The sequence below is a fragment of the Emiliania huxleyi genome (genome assembly GCF_000372725.1).
Source record: "Emiliania huxleyi CCMP1516 unplaced genomic scaffold EMIHUscaffold_45, whole genome shotgun sequence".
NCBI classification, from domain to species: Eukaryota; Haptophyta; order Isochrysidales; family Noelaerhabdaceae; genus Emiliania; species Emiliania huxleyi.
The window spans coordinates 377,173-393,852 of record NW_005198611.1 but is presented as its reverse complement, the minus strand read 5'-3'; the positions used below and the strand labels follow the sequence as shown (position 1 = coordinate 393,852).

General features: G+C 66.1%; 5 protein-coding genes across 5 annotated transcripts; 4 read left to right on the top strand and 1 right to left on the bottom strand.

Annotated features, from left to right (window-relative positions):
- Nucleotides 1-74: 74 nt before the first annotated feature.
- EMIHUDRAFT_436571 (hypothetical protein) lies at nt 75-2,372 on the top strand. Its single transcript, XM_005768709.1, has 8 exons — nt 75-97; nt 270-568; nt 683-794; nt 1,059-1,191; nt 1,354-1,481; nt 1,711-1,751; nt 1,902-2,037; nt 2,099-2,372. Exons 2-8 carry the CDS (start codon nt 275-277, stop codon nt 2,161-2,163), a joined length of 909 nt encoding a protein of 302 aa, XP_005768766.1. The 5' UTR covers nt 75-97; nt 270-274; the 3' UTR covers nt 2,164-2,372.
- Nucleotides 2,373-2,944: 572 nt separating this feature from the next.
- On the top strand, nt 2,945-5,793 carry EMIHUDRAFT_210700 (hypothetical protein; the record flags this gene model as incomplete). Its single annotated transcript, XM_005768708.1, has 9 exons — nt 2,945-2,960; nt 3,111-3,133; nt 3,238-3,271; nt 3,353-3,443; nt 3,596-3,632; nt 3,829-4,183; nt 4,259-4,354; nt 5,402-5,631; nt 5,779-5,793. The coding sequence occupies 9 exons, from the start codon at nt 2,945-2,947 to the stop codon at nt 5,791-5,793; spliced, it is 897 nt and encodes a 298-aa protein (XP_005768765.1).
- Nucleotides 5,794-7,467: 1,674 nt separating this feature from the next.
- On the bottom strand, nt 7,468-9,048 carry EMIHUDRAFT_310916 (hypothetical protein; the record flags this gene model as incomplete). The annotated part of the gene is made up of 5 exons (XM_005768707.1): nt 7,468-7,621; nt 7,764-7,827; nt 7,861-7,997; nt 8,667-8,740; nt 8,845-9,048. The coding sequence occupies 5 exons, from the start codon at nt 9,046-9,048 to the stop codon at nt 7,468-7,470; spliced, it is 633 nt and encodes a 210-aa protein (XP_005768764.1).
- Nucleotides 9,049-11,489: 2,441 nt separating this feature from the next.
- EMIHUDRAFT_210696 (hypothetical protein) lies at nt 11,490-12,999 on the top strand (the record flags this gene model as incomplete). Its single annotated transcript, XM_005768706.1, has 3 exons — nt 11,490-11,746; nt 11,829-11,872; nt 12,137-12,999. The coding sequence occupies 3 exons, from the start codon at nt 11,490-11,492 to the stop codon at nt 12,997-12,999; spliced, it is 1,164 nt and encodes a 387-aa protein (XP_005768763.1).
- A 1,853-nt stretch (nt 13,000-14,852) lies between these two features.
- Nucleotides 14,853-16,382, top strand: EMIHUDRAFT_102924 (hypothetical protein; the record flags this gene model as incomplete). Its single annotated transcript, XM_005768705.1, has 3 exons — nt 14,853-15,246; nt 15,503-16,020; nt 16,158-16,382. 3 exons carry the CDS (start codon nt 14,853-14,855, stop codon nt 16,380-16,382), a joined length of 1,137 nt encoding a protein of 378 aa, XP_005768762.1.
- Between the last annotated feature and the right edge of the window lie 298 nt (nt 16,383-16,680).

Here is a 16,680-nt window from a genome sequence, read left to right as displayed (position 1 = left end):
CAACCCGGTATGGGTGGACGCCGGACAGATGATGACGACTCGGTATACAAAATAAAGAAAACTGCCGCCGCTGTCACTCAGGCCCAGGCACGAGAGGGTGAGTGCGCAGCAAGCAGCACGCACAGCCTCCCTCCCGATCCCCGTCCCCGCAGCCGCTCTGGCCAACCCATGCCGTGCGCCGCCCTCCGCCACGCGCCCATGTAGGGCTCTCCTGTGGCCCGCCGTTCATCTCTGGCCGCCTCATTCCCTACATCCTGTCCCGCACGCAGGCATCATGTCGTACGGCGGTGACAGCTACGGCAGCTTCGGCGGGGGCGGCGGCGGCGGCGGCGGCTACGGCGGCGGCGGCGGCAGCTACGGCGGCGGCGCCGATTACGGCGGCGGCGGCCAGAGGGACCGCTCGCGCTCCCCGCGCGCCGACCGTGGCGGAGACGGCAAGGAGACTGGCACCGCCCTGCGGTGGAACGAGAAGGGGTTCGGGTTCATCAAGCCGGACGACGGCGGCGAGGACATCTTTTGCCATTTCTCCTCCATCCTCGACGGCAAGAAGCTCCTCGAGGGCACCAAGGCGGCCGCCCCGGCTGCGCTGCTCCCCTCCCCATACCCTTCCCCCAGCCCTGTCCCCCACCCCCGCCCCCCTCCCCCTCCCGCCCCTACCCGCCCCTCCCCCCTCCCCCCGCAGGTCAAATTTGTCAAGCGGTACGACGACCGCAAGGGCAAGGAGCGCGCCGAGGAGGTGACGGGCGGCTTTAAAAAAAACCCCTGGGACCCCCACCATTTTGGGGGGCAAAAGGGGGGGCCTCCAAAAACCCTTCGGTTTACTTGGGCCCCCCCCCCCCCCCCCCCTCGCCGCGCCTCGGCTCCGCCCCTCCCCCTCCTCGCACCACGCCCCTCCGCCGCCCGCCTGCCGCCCTCCCCTCCCTCTCTGCCGCCCTCCCTCACTGCCGCCCTCCCGCTGCCGCCCTCCCGCCTGCGGCCACTGCGAGCGCCCCTTCGCCAGCAAGCCAGCACTCCCGGGCCACCCCTCCGACGCCCTCCCTCCCGCCTCCTGCGCCAAGGCGGCTACGGCGGCGGCGGCTACGGCGGCGGCGGCAGGCCCAACGACCCCCCTGCGCCCGTCGCTGGCGGCGTGAGCGGTCCTCCTCCTGCCGGGATGTTCTCTGGAAAAGTGATGCGTTGGAACGAGCGCGGGTGAGCGTCCTCCCGCGCCAGACCCCTCCCCAACCGCTGCCGCCTCTCTCCTCCCTCTCTTCCTGCCGAGCGCCGCCAGCGGAGCCTAGCGCAGCGCGCCTCGCAGCGCCTCGCAGGGCCTCGCAGGGCGGCCCTGAGGTGCGGTGCGGCGCCCTGTGGCAGGTTCGGCTTCATCCAGCCGGACGAGGGCGGGGAGGACCTCTTCTGCCACCACTCGCAGATCGAGGATGGCAACGCGCTCGCGCAGGGCGCCACCGTCCACTTTGTCAAGCAGTGGGACGACCAAAAGGGCGCGCGAGATCTGGGGAGATATGGGGAGATATGGGGAGATATGTCAAGCAGTGGGACGACCAAAAGGGCGCGCGAGATCTGGGGAGATATGGGGAGATATGGGGAGATATGTCAAGCAGTGGGACGACCAAAAGGGCGCGCGAGAGCGAGCGCCCCCCCCTCCCCTCTCCTCTCGCCACTCCCCCCCCCCCCCCTCCCCACCCCACCCCACCCCTTCGCCCTCCGCAGGCAAGGACCGCGCGGTCCAGGTCAAGGGCGGCTTCCACGAGGCGAGGGCAGTCTAGACAGCAGTTAGTATAGTCCAGTCTAGTCTAGTCTAGTCCAGGTCAAGGGCGGCTTCCACGAGGCGCAGCGCTGTCAGACTGGGCTCTAGGGACACACGGAGCCCTCCCCGAACCTTCTGCGAACCTTCCCGCTAGGCGCGCCCCGAAGGCGGAGGGATGGGAGGCGGCGGAGGCTACGGCGGCGGAGGCTACGGCGGCGGAGGCTACGGCGGCGGCGGCGGCGGCTACGGCGGCGGCGGCTACGGCGGCGGAGGCTACGGCGGCGGAGGAGGCGAGCGACGGATTGGCGTTGGTGTCGTGCTTGTCCTCGACACGCCTTGCGATTCGGATAGGCGGGTACGGCGGCGGCGGCGGCGGCTACGGCGGTGGCGGGTACGGCGGTGGCGGACGGTACTAGAGGCGCACCAAGCCAAGTTCCGCGGTACGGCGAGAGGGCTGAGGGCCTCGACGCGCGTGCTGCGCCCATCCGCTTCCCGTTCACGCATGAGAGAGGAGAGCGCACACCCGCAATTTCGCTCTGCCTCTGGCGCGCGGTCTCTCTCTGCCGACTGCCGCCGTGCCCGCGTGTATCTTTTCGGGCATGGTCGCCGATGTCTACACGTAAATAAAACCAAATCACGTCTGATCCGCGCTAACACATGCTCCTCCGCGAGCCGACGGCGTGCGGTTCGTGGCACGCTGGGGACACACCGACACCCCTCACACGGTGACACACACCCACGGGGACACGGAGCGTCGCGACCCGGGGGCGAGCGATCCGCCCGTCACACCATTTCCGCGGGTGCAGCTGGTGCCTTCACGCGGCGCCACGCTTGCCGGACGAGGGGTGCCATCAGAGCCAAGGTTGCGACTGCGAGGAGAAGAGCTGAGCCACCCAGCGCCTTCGGTGAAGAGCGAGACTCACCCAGCAGGAACCATTCAGGCTCTGCGAGGCTGGGCTCGGCGTGGTACCAGGTCCAGCCAGGCTCGGGTACCATGGGCTCGTAGTACTGGTGATTGAACGCAGCCCAGTCAGGCGGCTCGTAGCGTTCGTCGCTAACCTCTTCGACAACGTGCGTCTCCTCAGCAAAATTGCGCACAGGAGGAACCGGCGGCATCGGCGGCGGCGGTATCGGCGGCATCGGCGGCGAGAGAGTTTCTGCCGGCGCGGGGAAATCGGTCCCGCGGTTGTCCCACCAATGCATGGTGCTGTCGGTGCGAGCTCACAAATCACCGGTGCGGCGTGCTTGGAGAGGGAACTACGGCGTGCTGAGACAAAAAGAATTTTCGCGGTTCCAATAGTGTGGCGGCTTGCCGTCCTCCCATCCCTCCCTTGCTCGCTTCCTCATTTTTTCTTTTTACTAGGCATGGGACTGCCGGAGGCCTCGGTCTCCCCTCTGCCCGTGCGACTACCGACTTTCGCTAACTCCCTCGAGCGTAGATCGTCTCTCGTGGGGCTTTGGCTCGTCAAACCGCGACTCCTGATCGCCAGGCCAGTGAGGAGGCAACCAGTGCTGCTGCAGATGGTCCGGGGAGGCGCGATGAAGGGCGGACCAGCACACGGCCGCACTCGCGAGCACCGCCAGCACTGCGGCGGGCGCGCGCAGGCTGCGGCGCGGCGGACTCGCGGCTCGAATCATGGTTGCATCCCAAGGAGAACGCGCAAGCGCATATATGCCCGCCCTCGGTGGCGTTACGGTTTCACGGCGAACACGTGGCTGATTCTTTCCATGGAGAAGAAATTCTTTTTTTGGTGTACCTGTGTTAGTGCACTCCAGTCCCGCGCCCACTGTTGTGCGAGGAAGTTTCGTGGTGAACTTCTTTTGTATCAGTGCCAGTGCGCGCCACAGTCCCGTGCCTAGTAAAAAGAAAGAAAAGAAAAACCCGGTCGAGAATCTCGAGAAAATTCTTTTTGGAACAGTCGCTGCTGGTGCGGCCGCCTTCACATAAACGCACAACCCCGCCTCCACGCCAGGAGGACCACCCCTCATACGAGTATCGCTGTACCTCACTGCGACTCTCCTGTAAGTGCATGCCACCTCGTTGCCTCTCGTCCCTTCCTCGTCGCCTCCTCGACCGCGAGCTCTCCGGAAAGCCTGTCGTGCCGGACGGCACGCCACTCCTGCGCTGCTGCCCACCCTCGCGCACTTCGCCGGTGATTGCGGATGCCGCCTGCGCCGTGCTGGGTTGTGTCCTGCTCGGTTTCAGCGGCGACGGCGAGCGACTAATCTCCTATTCGCATGGCGCCGCCGACGCCGCTTCTGCCACCAAGCACGAGAACCTCACAACATCCGCGGCCGCCATGAGGGACGGCATCTGGGGGCAGGTCTGGGCCTTCCGTCCTGGCCAACCGCTCTCGCTGCTGCTCGAGGCTCCGCTCTTCGTGTCGCGGGCGGGCGCGTCTGAGATGCGCTTCTCCTGCTTCGAGGCGGGAACGGGTGCAGCCCGCCGCATCGGTCACTCGCGCCATTGCGTGAACGGCGCGTCTTCAGCATTGGAATGTGTGAGCATAGGCGCTGCCGCAGCGCTGGTCTTTCACGCCTCCGAGGCGCTGGCCAGCCCGGACGCGACCGAGGCAGAGCTCGGCTCGCGCCGATTTGAGCGCCTCTGTGTGATCCGTGGCACCACTGCTGCTGCTGCTGCTGCTGCTCCCTCGGAAGCCGCGCCGCCGCCGGGAGGGAGGGGCGCGCGGCGGTGCGTGCTGCGCCTCGAGCGCTTCGTGGCGAGCTGCGAGGCACACGGCCCCTTCCTGCCCGCCTCGTGGTCGCTGCTCCACCTGCCTGCCTCCAACGTGCTCCTCTGGGCGACGGGCGACGGTGTGTGCCTGATCCGCCTCCCCACCTCCCCTTCCTCCTCGTGCTCCTGCTCCGCCACCTCCGCCGACGCCAACGCCTCCGCCGCAGCCGCCCCTGGCGCATCCCTCCTCGCCGAGGAGGACGAGCCCTCCGCCCTCCGCCAGAGCCACCCGCCCGCGCGCGGCTGCTGGCGAGCTCCGCTGCCGCCCCACTCCTACTTCGCCGACGCCGGGGCGCGGGGGCGGCGGGACGTGGCTTGCTCTCGCTTCGACCTCGAGGCGTGGCTGCCGGCGCTGCTTGGGCAGCTACGGCTGTCACACCTGCGCGTCGCAGACTACGCTCTTCTCCCCGCAGCGGCGCACGAAGACGCGGCGAGGCCCGGCGGCAGAGAGGGCGGCAGAGAGGGCGGCAGAGAGGGCGGCAGAGAGGGCGGCAGAGAGGGCGGCAGAGAGGGCGGCAGAGAGGGTACGGGCCGAGGAGGCGGCGAGGCGGAGGCGCGGGGCGGCGGAGGCGGCGGAGGCGGCGACGGCGCAGCGGCGCTGCTGCTGCTCGTCTACGTGCAGCTGCACGCCCCAAAGCAAGCCGCCACCTCTTCCCTCGGCCTGACCTCCGCCTCCGCCGCCACCGCCTCGGCCACCTCCGCCTCGGCCTCCGCTCCTCCCGCCGCCGAGTCCGCCAATGCCGGCCTGACCTACACCTCCGCCAATGCCGGCCTTGCCCACGGGCCGTGCCACGACCCGGCCGAGGGATCCGCGGCGGCGGAGGCGGAGGCAGCCGCGGAGGCGGAGGCAGCCGCGGAGGGGGAGGCGCCGCGGCGCACGGCGGTACTGCTGGCGCTCTCTGCGTCGCTCGACGGACGAGGCTCGCTGCGGCTGCTGCACGCCACGCGGGCGCCGCTCGACGCGCCGCCGCGCTACTTGCACGCCGAGCTCTCGCGAGCGCGCGCGCTGCAACCCCCGCTGGCGGCGCGTCACCGCGGCGCTTGCGTCGGCCACACGGCGCGAGGCAACAGCGGAGGCGTCCTCTCAAATGCGTCCGTCGAGACGGGCATCTCTCTCGAGGCGCTGCGCCACCCGACGATGCCGCTGGCCGTCTCGGGCTTCCGGCGGCCGGGCGCAGCGGCGGCGCGCAGGTCTTCGGTGCTGCCGCGTGGGGAGGCGGCCTGGAGAGGTGGCTGGTGTAGCCAGCAGTGACGCGTGCGGTCGGTTCTCTACCAGTATTTCACACACTTTACATAGCTGTCTAATCTGTAATCAGAACCCCGCGCGGCTCTGCCGTCCTGCGGCACACCTGTGTGCTGCACCGTCACCCCCGTCTCTCGAGTCTCTCGAGAGATCAGAGAAGGGTGAAATTCTGAAAAACGTGCAGCACTTCTAGCCAACATCGACAAAAGTCACTCTCTAGCCCCGCGGCGAGCGGCCCCGCCGGAGGCGAAGAAAATTTTGCCATCTAGGCGCTCTCTAACACACATTTTTGCACAAATCGACACCTCCAAACAAACTCAATAAGACTGGTCTTCACTGCAGCACGCCTCGAGCGAGTAATGCGTCTGTAGGCCAATATAATAGAGCTTCTCGCGCGCGCTCCTCAGCTGGCGGTCCGCAGGGCCGCCCGGGCCGGGCGAGAAGCGCAAGCCCGCCAGCCGCACCATGTGATTCACGATGATGAGCGTCTCGGCCTCGAGCAGCGTGTAGGAGCGAAGCTTGCCCTCGCACTCGCGTTGCTCGAGCCTGAGCCACTGCGCCTTGACCACGAGATAGCCCGCGGGGATGGTGTCGGTGTTGACGACCGTGTCCTCGGCCAGCGTGTACGCCTTCCCCTTGAGCACCGCCAGCCAGTAGAGCCCCTCGAGCGACTGCTCGCGCCGATCTGCGCGGCCAGCGGCCAGCTGCTTCGCCTTGAGCGACGCGGCCCACACCTCCAGCGACTCCATCTGCCGCAGCTCGGCCGTCTCGCCTGCGGCACGCGGCGCCTTCTGCTTCTTGACCCTGCCAAAGACGGCGACCATCTCGCAGTCCCCCCAAAGAAGAGCGATGCACGGCGGGCACGCGCATGGAATACCGCGCCTGTGACAGGGAGCCGGTGCGGGGGTCAGGAGGGGCGCGTGACGTGCGGCAACACACGGCACACTACACGGCACGGCACGATGAGCATAACATGGCTCAATACTAGCGTACGTGGTCAGGAGACCATCCTTCCGCGCGGCGGCCGCATCCTTGCAATCCCCCGCGAACATGTGGACGTCGTGACTGTGAGCCGTTGAAAAGCCATCAGCCTTGGGGACGGCAAGGGCGGTGAACTTGGAGTGCTGAAAGAAGCCGTAGAAGATGCGCTCGATCGCCCACCAGCCCTCCTTGAACGACTTCGCGACAGCCGGGGTCGCTCGTGCCTTGGCGAGATAGAGGACGACGTTGCGAGAGCCGGAGAATATGAAATTGCCCGACCGGATCGCCTCAGTGATCGCGTTCGACGGCAGGTTGCTCAGCGCATCGCAGATGTTTTTGCCGTGCATTGACTCGAGCGTCCAGTGCACGCGCAAGATGCCGAATTTGGTGAGCCACTCGGCAGTCTGATGGTAGTTGTCTTTCTCTCTCTCGAACTGCGCGGCACACTGATCCGTCAGGGAGAGCTTCCGCTGGTAGTCGGGAAAGTCGGTTACGGGGAGGGCTACTACGAGGTCTCTGCGCGGGATGTGCTGGGGCCCTGCGCCCCAGTCGATTGCCGCATAGTTCGTCGTAGTAGCCCTATCATAAACCTCATATTCACACCTTGCACTTTGAAAAAAAGAAATGTCCTGCTTTTGTCGAAGATCCGGAGGGTTTATCGGAGCATCACCCAGAACCATACAATAGTGCAGGTGTCCGTTTTCATTTATTATTCGATCGTCGCTTACAGAGTGAGAGAGCTCACGTGCTGCCCCTCAAGCCTCATCCATCGCCGCGGTCGCCCCCCTCGTCGCGCCGCCCGAAAGTGCGGCGGCGGCGGCCAAACTCGCGCAACGCGCCGGCGAGCTCCGCGGTCCCGAAGTCGGGCCACAGGCCGTCGAGGACGACGATCTCGGTGTAGGCGCACTGGTACAGCCTGAGGGCCGTGAGTGGGCGCCGTGCGGGTGGATGCGAAGGTACGGCATGCGGTGGGTGGGTGATTAGAACGCTGAACGAGGAGACTTCTCGAGCGCTCACGGGGCGGATGCCCCCTTCTTCCGCATCTACGGAGCAGCCACATGAAGTTGCTCAGCCGGTGCTGCCCGCCCGTGCGCAGCAGCAGGTCGGGGTCGCTGGGCGCGCCTATTGGACGCGTCGCGGACGGGCGTCGCGGACGTGTCGTGGACGCGTCGTCGGCAAGCCGGCGGTCGAGCGGCGCGCCGTGCGGCGCCTCGCGCAACGCCGCGGAGAGCGCGGCCTCGTCGATCTCGCGCGGCGAGATCTCCCGCGCGACCGCCCTCTCGGCGAGCTGCCTGCGGGGGGGCGTGCCGTGGACGTGTCGTGGACGTGTCGTGGACGTGGTATCGCGGACCTGAGACGTATCGCGCGCGACTGGGCAGTGGGCGGGCTGCCTGGCCGCCCGCGCGAGCTCCTGCGGCGGGGGAGGGGGCGTCGTGGGCGAGGGAGGGGAGGGGAGGGGAGGGGGGGGAAGAGCGAGTGAGCGGGCGAGGGAGGGAGGGAGGGAGAGGGAGGGAGGGAGAGGGAGGGAGGGAGAGAGAAAGACAGAGAGAGAAAGACAGAGAGGGGGGGGGGAGAGAGAGATATAGAGAGAGATATCCATCGGGTGCTACGAGCCCGCCTGCCGGCCGCCGTAGCTAAGCGCGACGCAGAGCCGAAGCCGCTCCCCCACCTAGCCGAGATTCAGCCGAGGGCTTCTCCAGCCGAGATCCAGCCGAGAACCAGCCGAGACAGTTGAGATGCAGCCGCCTGCCTCTGCGCGCTATCTCGGCTGCATCCCGGCTGCATCCCTGCTGCATCCCGGCTGCATCCCTGCTGCATCCCGGCTGCATCCCGGCTGCATCTCCCAAGCCTCCGCAGGAGGGTGTCGCGCCGCCACACGGGCCAGCAAGCGCTGCAGCGCCTGTCGGCAGCCAGAGACGTGAGGAGCTGCTCCAGTGCGTGAAGAGACGCGAGCAAGGCACTGCGGCACCGGAGACAGCCGCGTCAGATCGCCGACGAAGCTGAGTTGGACGCCGGTGGCGAGCAGCGCGTCCGCCTGGCGGCGGCGAGAGGGCGAGTGGGTGGGAGAGGGGAGAGAGATGCGCGATGTGAGCGAGTGAGTGGAGGGGAGGCGCTGCGCTGCGCCTCGGCGAGCAGGACGCTCTCGATCAGCGACAGCAGCGCCTGCACCTCGCTGCGCGGCCGCAGCCAATTCTCGTGCGAGAAGGCGTACACCGATAGCTCCCGCACTGCGCCCAGCGCTGCGCAGTCGCCGATGAGACGCCGCAGCGCCTCGACGCCCGCAGCGTGCCCTTCGGCGGTCGGGCGGCCGCGAGCGGCAGCCCAGCGGCTATTGCCGTCCATGATGACCGCAATGTGCCTCGGCACCGACGGCAGCTCCTCCGAGCACACCGCCTCCAGCAGCGGGTGCAGCGGCGCCGGCTCGGCGACCGAAGCCCTCAAGGCTGCGGTTGAGGCGCGATTCAGCGGCGAAGGAGACAGCAGCGGCCGAGCTATCGCCGCCGTAGCCACGCACAGCACGTCCCAGTAGTGCAGCATGGGCGTTTTGCCGGGAACAACGAGCGGGACAACGAGCGGGCACGAGTGAGCACAAAAGAATTTAACGACAAGGAAATGGCGGCGCACGTGCGTCGCCATCTCTCTTGGAGATGACTGCTCTATTTATTTATTTATGTGCTTACTGACGGCCGACCGTTCGCAGGGAGAATTAAAACAAGGCTCTCTCAGACTCTTGCCCGCAACCCGATGCCAATCATCCGGCCCGCTGGGTGCGCTTCTCAGCTCCCTGGGCCTGGCCCTGGATGTGCGGTTGATGACTGCACTCCAAGTGCTCCAAGACTCTCACAGACTGCACCCCAAGAGCCAAGTGCTCAAGACCAAGTGCTCACAGCACACACTGCTCACTGGCACGACAAGGGCGCGGAACTGAGCGACAGAGAAGACGAATTCCGGCACAACTTCAATAAAATGTCAGCAGAGTAGTCCTCCTACGGGAATGTACGTAAGAGCTACATATCCGCCGAATAAAAGGAATTCGAACATAACTCTCTCCGCTTCACACAGAACACTAGGCACGGGACCACACTGCGCACTGGCCTGGCGCTCACTGGCACTAACTCTACTTGAGCACTTGAGCACTGGATAGGGTCGATTCCGCATGGTACGGGACCCCTCGATCGTCTCGCCCACCCTCACTGGTGTGTTCATTGGGGGGGGTCATAATAAACACGGTACAGGATCGAGGTGCACACTAACTCTACACTAACACAGAAAAAGAATTGGACATGCTGGAAGAAAAAGAAAAGGGAGGGGCGCCCTAGGGGCGCCATGATGTGGGCCAATGACATGTCGACCGACGCGCTCGAATGGCTCGCGACCGCTAAGCGCTGACGCGTCCGCCAGGCGTCCGCCTCGCTCGCTGGCCGCCCGCCGGTACCGACCGCCGGGCCGCTGCATGCAGCCGCCTCGCAGTCTTCCTGCCCCGTATACTCACTTGGAGCACTTGGAGTACTTGGAGTGCAGTCATTAACCTCACATCCAGGGCCGGGGAGCTGAGAAGCGCACCCAGCGAGCCGGATGATCGGTATCGGGCTACGGGCTAGAGAGCCCTGACCCCTAGCTACTTTAAAAGAGATTTTTAGACACCAACAAACATTTGAATCAGGAAGTCCTGTTTGTTACCCTTTCACACGTGCCTCGTTTGTGCGTGAGTGAGTGAGGCGTACGTACAGACAAGGGTGACCAGGTTTGTTGTTGCACTTTAAGCAACCCGGAAAGCTGTGTGAGTTTTTCACAGTAACGAATTCGGTGTGCCCGCAAAGAAAGAAACAACTCTTGGTCGCCGACGGAAAACCGCGCCTGAATTTTATTACCAAACCCCAAAACCAGCGTGCATCCGTCCCCGAACCCCGCCCTCCTGGCATCGCGCTACGCGATGGGGTTCCCCTCCTTTTGTCCATTGGAGAAGGGGGATGTGGACCCTGGCTTCAGCGTGGATGTGGATTCAAACGGGGTTCCGGTGCCCACGCCAATTCCCAACGACTGCGGGAAGTGCATCATCAAAACGTTCCCCTGCGGCGAGGACTGGTTAAGATGCGAGGCGAAGTACTGCCCAGAGTTCGTGAAAAAGCTCTGCATCTCGGGGATGACGAAGGGGGGGGTGCCGCAAAAACCCATCCTCAAGCTGAGCGAGGTGGCGGCCACCGCAGCCGAGCGCGACATGAGCCTCCCAGAGGAGTTCCATTACGCCTCCGGCTGCGGCGGAAAGAAGGTGAGCACTAGTGCAGAAGCCACGGGCGAACGGCTATACTTCACACATATGCAAGCGCTTGCCAGTGCTCGCCGGGCAGTGAGGACTCCCAGGAGGACCAGCGGCTGGGCACCCCATTCACAAGCCCTGGCAGCGGCGTCGTCGGGGACAGGTCGGTGTGAGCACCGCCGGTCACGAGCTGCCACCGGTTCTGGAGGCTGTCGTCGAAGATGACCAGCAGCGGCAGCACCGCCGCTGCGGATGTCGTGGCACCGGCCGCGAGCCCCGTCGCCACGAGCATTGGTGGCAAAGGTCGATGGAGGCGTCAACCCCCGGCCCGGGGGGGGCCGTGCGGCGGGCACTTTCCTGAAGAAAATCCTTTCGGGCCCCCTGTCCAGAGGCGGAGGTGCCTTTCTGGGATCTTGCTAAAGTCGCAGCCTTAAATTTCTTTTTAATGAGTCCCCACAAGAATTCTTCCAAGGCGGAAGTCTCTCAAAGCGCGCATCGGCACCCGCCGTTGATAGACCTCGCGCTCATGCCTGCCTGGGCCCTCCGCCTATGGCCTCTCGCCGGCGGCAAGCGCGGCTCGTGCCGGACCCCGGGTGGAAACTATGGATCGTATGATGAGGTTTGGAGCGTGAAGGAGGCAGAGTGCCAGGCGCTGTGTGCAAAGTGGCTCGAGTGCGTCGCGATTGACTTTCAGCTATCGAGCGGGCCTTACACTCGCTGCAGGCTCCACAAGGAGGAAATCAGCCACGTCGTCCCGAATGGCCTCGATACCTGTCGCCTCCGGTGCGTACACACAGCGGCAGAGAATTCACGATTGCCCGCTACACATCTCCACGTCTGACGCATGTGTATACCGCACGTGTAGGCCCGGTCACGTCGCATCCTTTCGCGGCTTCACCAAGAGCAGCGGTGCGGCGATCCCCGCACCACCAATCCCACAGCCGCCGCCCGAGCCGTCGCCGCCGCCACTGCCACCCTTGCCGCCGCCGCCTCTCTCCCCGCCAGAACCGCAGCCTCCGCCGCCTCCGCCGCCCCGGCTGCCATCGCCGCCCTCCATTCCGCCGCCCGCTCCACCGGGCCCGCCGCCCTTGCCACCGCCGAATCCCTGCCTGCTCCACGTCGCCGGACCGGGCAGCAACCTGGCGGGGCCTTGCGCTGCAAGCGCCGGCGCAGGTCACCTGCGCCGAGCCAATTTCCGCGGGCTGGATCTCCAGGCCTCGGCCTTTGACGGCGTGGACCTGAGCGGAGCGACGCTGGACGGCGCTGACCTCTCCGTCGCGACGCTGACCGACGCGAAGCTGGCTGGCGCCTCCTTGCGGCGCGCGCGGCTCCGGAAGGCGAATCTGGCGAGGGCGGACCTCTCCGGCGCCGACCTGAGCGGGGCGGACTTGGCCGGCGCGGACCTGACGTCGGCGGTGCTGAGCGGCGCCTCCTTCCGCGGCGCGAGGCTGGTGGGCGCGGTCGTCAAGTTTGTGACGTCGGGCGAACGCTCTGTCTTCGACGGCGCAGACCTCCGCCGCGCCCAGGTCACGGACTGCACCTTTCCCAACTCTTCGTGGACGGGCGCCGACCTGCGCGCCGCCGCCATGGAGGACATGCGGCTGCACGGCGCTCTGGTCAGCGAGACGCGCCTCGACTCGTCGTCGCGGCTGATCGACGTGCGCCTCCGCGACGCGACGATCCGACACACGTCCTTCGCCGGCGTCAACCTGCAGGGGCCCTGCGACCTCTCCAACGCCTCGATGGTGAACGTCTCTTTCCGCGGCGCGAACATGCCCGAGGCGCGGCTGGCGCGCGCGGACGCGCGCGGCGTCGACTTCTCCGAGGCGCAGCTGGTGCTCGCCGACTTCAGCGGGGCGTCACTGCAGGGCGCCGTGTTCCGAGGAGCCGAGGTGACTGACGCGAGGTTCACGAGCGCCCAGCTGGACGCAACTGACTTTCGAGGCGCGCTGGGGAAGGACAAGGCCTCGTGGAAAGGCGCGAGCGGCCTCCCCTTCGGGGTGGACTTGCGCGTCGTCCAGAACCAGCCCGGCTGAAGAGGGGGGGGGGGGCCTAGCCGCCAAAAAACACAAGAAAGAAAGAAAACAGGCACTCCCAAGGGAGGGATCTTAGGGGACCCCTAGGGTTCTGAGGGCCGGATTTTTTTAAGACCTTTTAAGAAACGAGGAGGTTTGGGGGCTTAACTTGCCATTTAAGAGATTGCAGGCACGGGGGGTCCCTCTTTTAAGACCGTTTAAGAAAGTCGGCCTCGCCGGCACGCGTCGCTGGGTTCCGCGCCGTTTTCTCCAATACTGCCGCCGTTATTAGGCACAAACCCGCCTCTGAAGACACATCTGCAAGTCTGGTGCACTGGCAGGAGCCATACTCGCATAGGGGACGCGTGCTAGCTGACTGTAGCCGGCTTCCCGGCCTCCGGCGTGTCTACCGGGACTCTACCGGGAGCCTCCCGGACCATCGACCTCGGGAGCTCTCCCGCACCGTTTAAGCGTTTAAGACCGTTTAAGGAATTGGCGGCCCAGCAGCTCTTAAAACTTGCCATGGCAAGTTTTAAGCCGTTTAAGCCGCAGGCGCCCCAGGGCCCACCCTTTTAAGCCTAGGGGTCCCCTAAGGGAGGGATGGGAGGACGGCACGCCGCCACCACACAAAAAGAAAGAAAACAGACAACCCAAGGGAGGGATGGGAGGACACACAGGGATTTTAAACGAGGCAGGCGCACTTGGAGCACTTGGAGTGCAGTCAGTAACCTCACATCCAGGGCCGGTGAGCTGAGAAGCGCATCCAGCGGGCCGGATGATCGGGATCGGGCTACGGGCTAGAGAGCCCTGACCCCTATCTAGGGGGGGGGCGCGCATTCGCAGGGCAAGGGCCTTAAAGTAAACACGGGTCTCCGAGGGTTAGTTCTGCGCTCCGGGGTTCCCCCAGCGGCGGAATTTTTCCCTCGCGCTGTGGGTCCCCCTAGCTGCGGAACGCCCCCTCTACTCGGAGCTAAAGAATACTCTCCGAGGGTTAGCCCTGCGTACCAGGTTTCCCCTTAACTGCAAGGACGCCCCCTCTACTCGGAGCTAGTGGACACGACACTAACTACTGATACGAGAATACATACCGCCCCCACGCAACTACTCGAAGATAATACGAGAATACGCAGCTGCGAGACGCCTATAAAGAAACAGCGAGGTAAAGTTCGGCGGCTATGATAAACCGAAAGTTGTCGTAAAACGCGGGCGAAAGCAAAGCAGAGGGCGGGCGCTTTCTGCCGCAGCGATGCCCGCAGCCTGTCGAGCAGCTTCCGCGGCGCACATGCGCCGCGGGGCTGAACGACAGCCGCGCCTCTCGAGCCACCCGTGCCACGCGCGGCGACGCGCACCCTGCGCGCCAGTCGGCGCACTGGCAGTACTGCACCAGCCAGCACGGCGTGGAGCAATGCATCCAGGGCATTGTGTTGGGCGCCAGCCAGCATGCCTCAGCACAGAGCAAGAGCGCATGCTGCGCACCCTGGCGCAGCACCAGCTCGCCTCCAATCAGGCACTCTCACCACTGCACAGCCGCCCACGAGCGCCCGCAGCTGCACTGCTCAACGCTCAAGCTCAGGAGCCTCCCCTTGTTGTCGCAGCTTTGTGCAGTGCAGCGTGCGAGCAGCGCAGCGCCAGGCAGACCCGTGGCACGCCCGGGCGGCTGTGGGACGGAGGCCCGCCGAGCGAGTGCGAGCCGCATCGGCGGCCATGTCTCCCGCAGCCGTGAGCGAGCGGTGCAAAGAGGCAGCGTCGCGCATGCTTTTCCGTAACGGTCTCTGGTCCAGGCGCGTTTTCTTGTTTAGGGATTGACTCGGGCGATTCGTCGACTGGATCGAGGTCACAGGTTTGGCTTGCCACGAACTGCACGCACTGCGCCGATGCTCCTTCTCCTCTCCTCGGCCACCGGCGCGACGGCTGATACCCGGTGCGTCGACGAAGGCCCGTGGCCTTGCTCGGTCGACGGCTGTCCATCCGAGACCGTTGGCTGCTCGTCCCTCGCTGAGCTCGACCTCTGCTCGAGTCAGTTCGCCGAGATTTGGAACCCGCCGCCATTCGGCCTCTCGGGCACGGTCCATGGCCGCTGCCCTCGCGCCTGTGGCCGGTGCGGCGTCGATCCGCCCGCCGAGTGCAACATGGCGGTGATAGACGGCACGGCACTCGGCGAGGAGGCGCTGGCGGCGGCGCTCGTGGCGGCGGAGGAGCCGGTTGTGATCCGTCCTGTCCCTCACTCATGGGCGGCGCCTCCGCTGGAGCGCCTTGTGCGGGACCACGGTGAGTTGCCGCTGAGCGTGACGCTGAGCGGCGGCCGCTTCATCGGCGACGAAGCAGAGAGCGCGCCCTCCTCCCTCGGCCGGTACTCTCTCGAGCTGGCGAGCGGGCAGCTGCCGGCCGACGCGTACGTGTTCGACGAGCTGGGCGGCGTAGATCTCTCGTCCGGAGAGTTCGCGCTCGGAGGCACTGGACTCGTGCCCGCGTGCACCGCCGCCCCCGAACAGCCCTCTCGACTTTCCACCGAGCCTTCCTGCAGGCACGGGGGTCGCGCCCGCCGCCCGCGATCTCTCGGCGGACGTGCCGTCGCTCAGCTTCTTCAGGACGGTCCTTGCGCGCCACAGCGAGGAGCGGCCGAGCACTGCCGGCCGGCTCCTCCTCTCGGCGGGCGGCTGGGCGAACGGGCGCCCCTTCCACGCGCATGGGCCGGCGCTCTTCGCGCTGCTCGGAGGCGCCAAGCGCTGGCTCGTGCGGCGGCCGAACGCCAGCTTCGCGTGGCAGTCGCTCGAGGCGCCGCGGGAGAGCCTGTCGGGCGCATCGCTGCCGGACGGCTGGGAGCCGCACGTGTGGCAGTGCACGCAGCGCGAGGGGGAGCTCCTGTGGGTACCGGACCAGCAGCACCACGCGACCCTCAACTACGCCGCGGACACAGTCGGCGTCACGATGGTCATTGACGAGACGGAGCCCTTCACGCCGCTGCACGCCGCTGCGCAGAGCGGAGCCGCGGCGGCGGTGGCGCGGCTCCTCCGAGACGGCGCAGAGGTGGACGCTGTGGCGGTGGCGAGCGGCGCGACGCCACTTCACTTCGCCGCCGGGCTCGGCCACTGCGACGCTCTCGAGGCCCTCTTCGGGAGGTGGTGGCGCCGCCGGGCTCGCGACGTGGGTGCGATGAGTGCGAGACGCGATTGCAATAGGCGCTGCTGGGTGGCGGCGCCACCGTCGACGCGGTGGCGAGCGGAGGCAACACGCCGCTCCACGTGGCGGCGGCCGGCGGGCACGCGCGCGCCGTGCGGATGCTGGTGCAGAGCGGGGCCGACCTTGAGGCGCGCGACGCGCACGGTCACACGGCTCACGGACTGGCGGTGAGGCTCGGGCAGGAGGAGGCTGCAGCGGTGCTGGAGCGGGCGGCGGTGTTGTAGTTGTAGTTGTAGAAAAAAAGGCTAAGCTCAGAAAAAAATGGATTGACTTTATTTATTTATTTATCGTACTTTACGGGGTGTGGAGCGAGGGTGGGAGTTAGCCAGGGGTTGTGCGCTGGGCCCTCCTGCTCGGCTCCAGCGAGTAGACAAGTGTTGTCATCAACAGAGTAGATAAGGATCTCTGACCTCCAGGGCTGATGTACGGGGCTTTAACCAAGCGCTGGTAGCGTGTTTTTACCTCACACCCATGGTCTCACAGTGTGCCGGCAGTCGCCGAGCAGTGTCGCTCACACAAGCC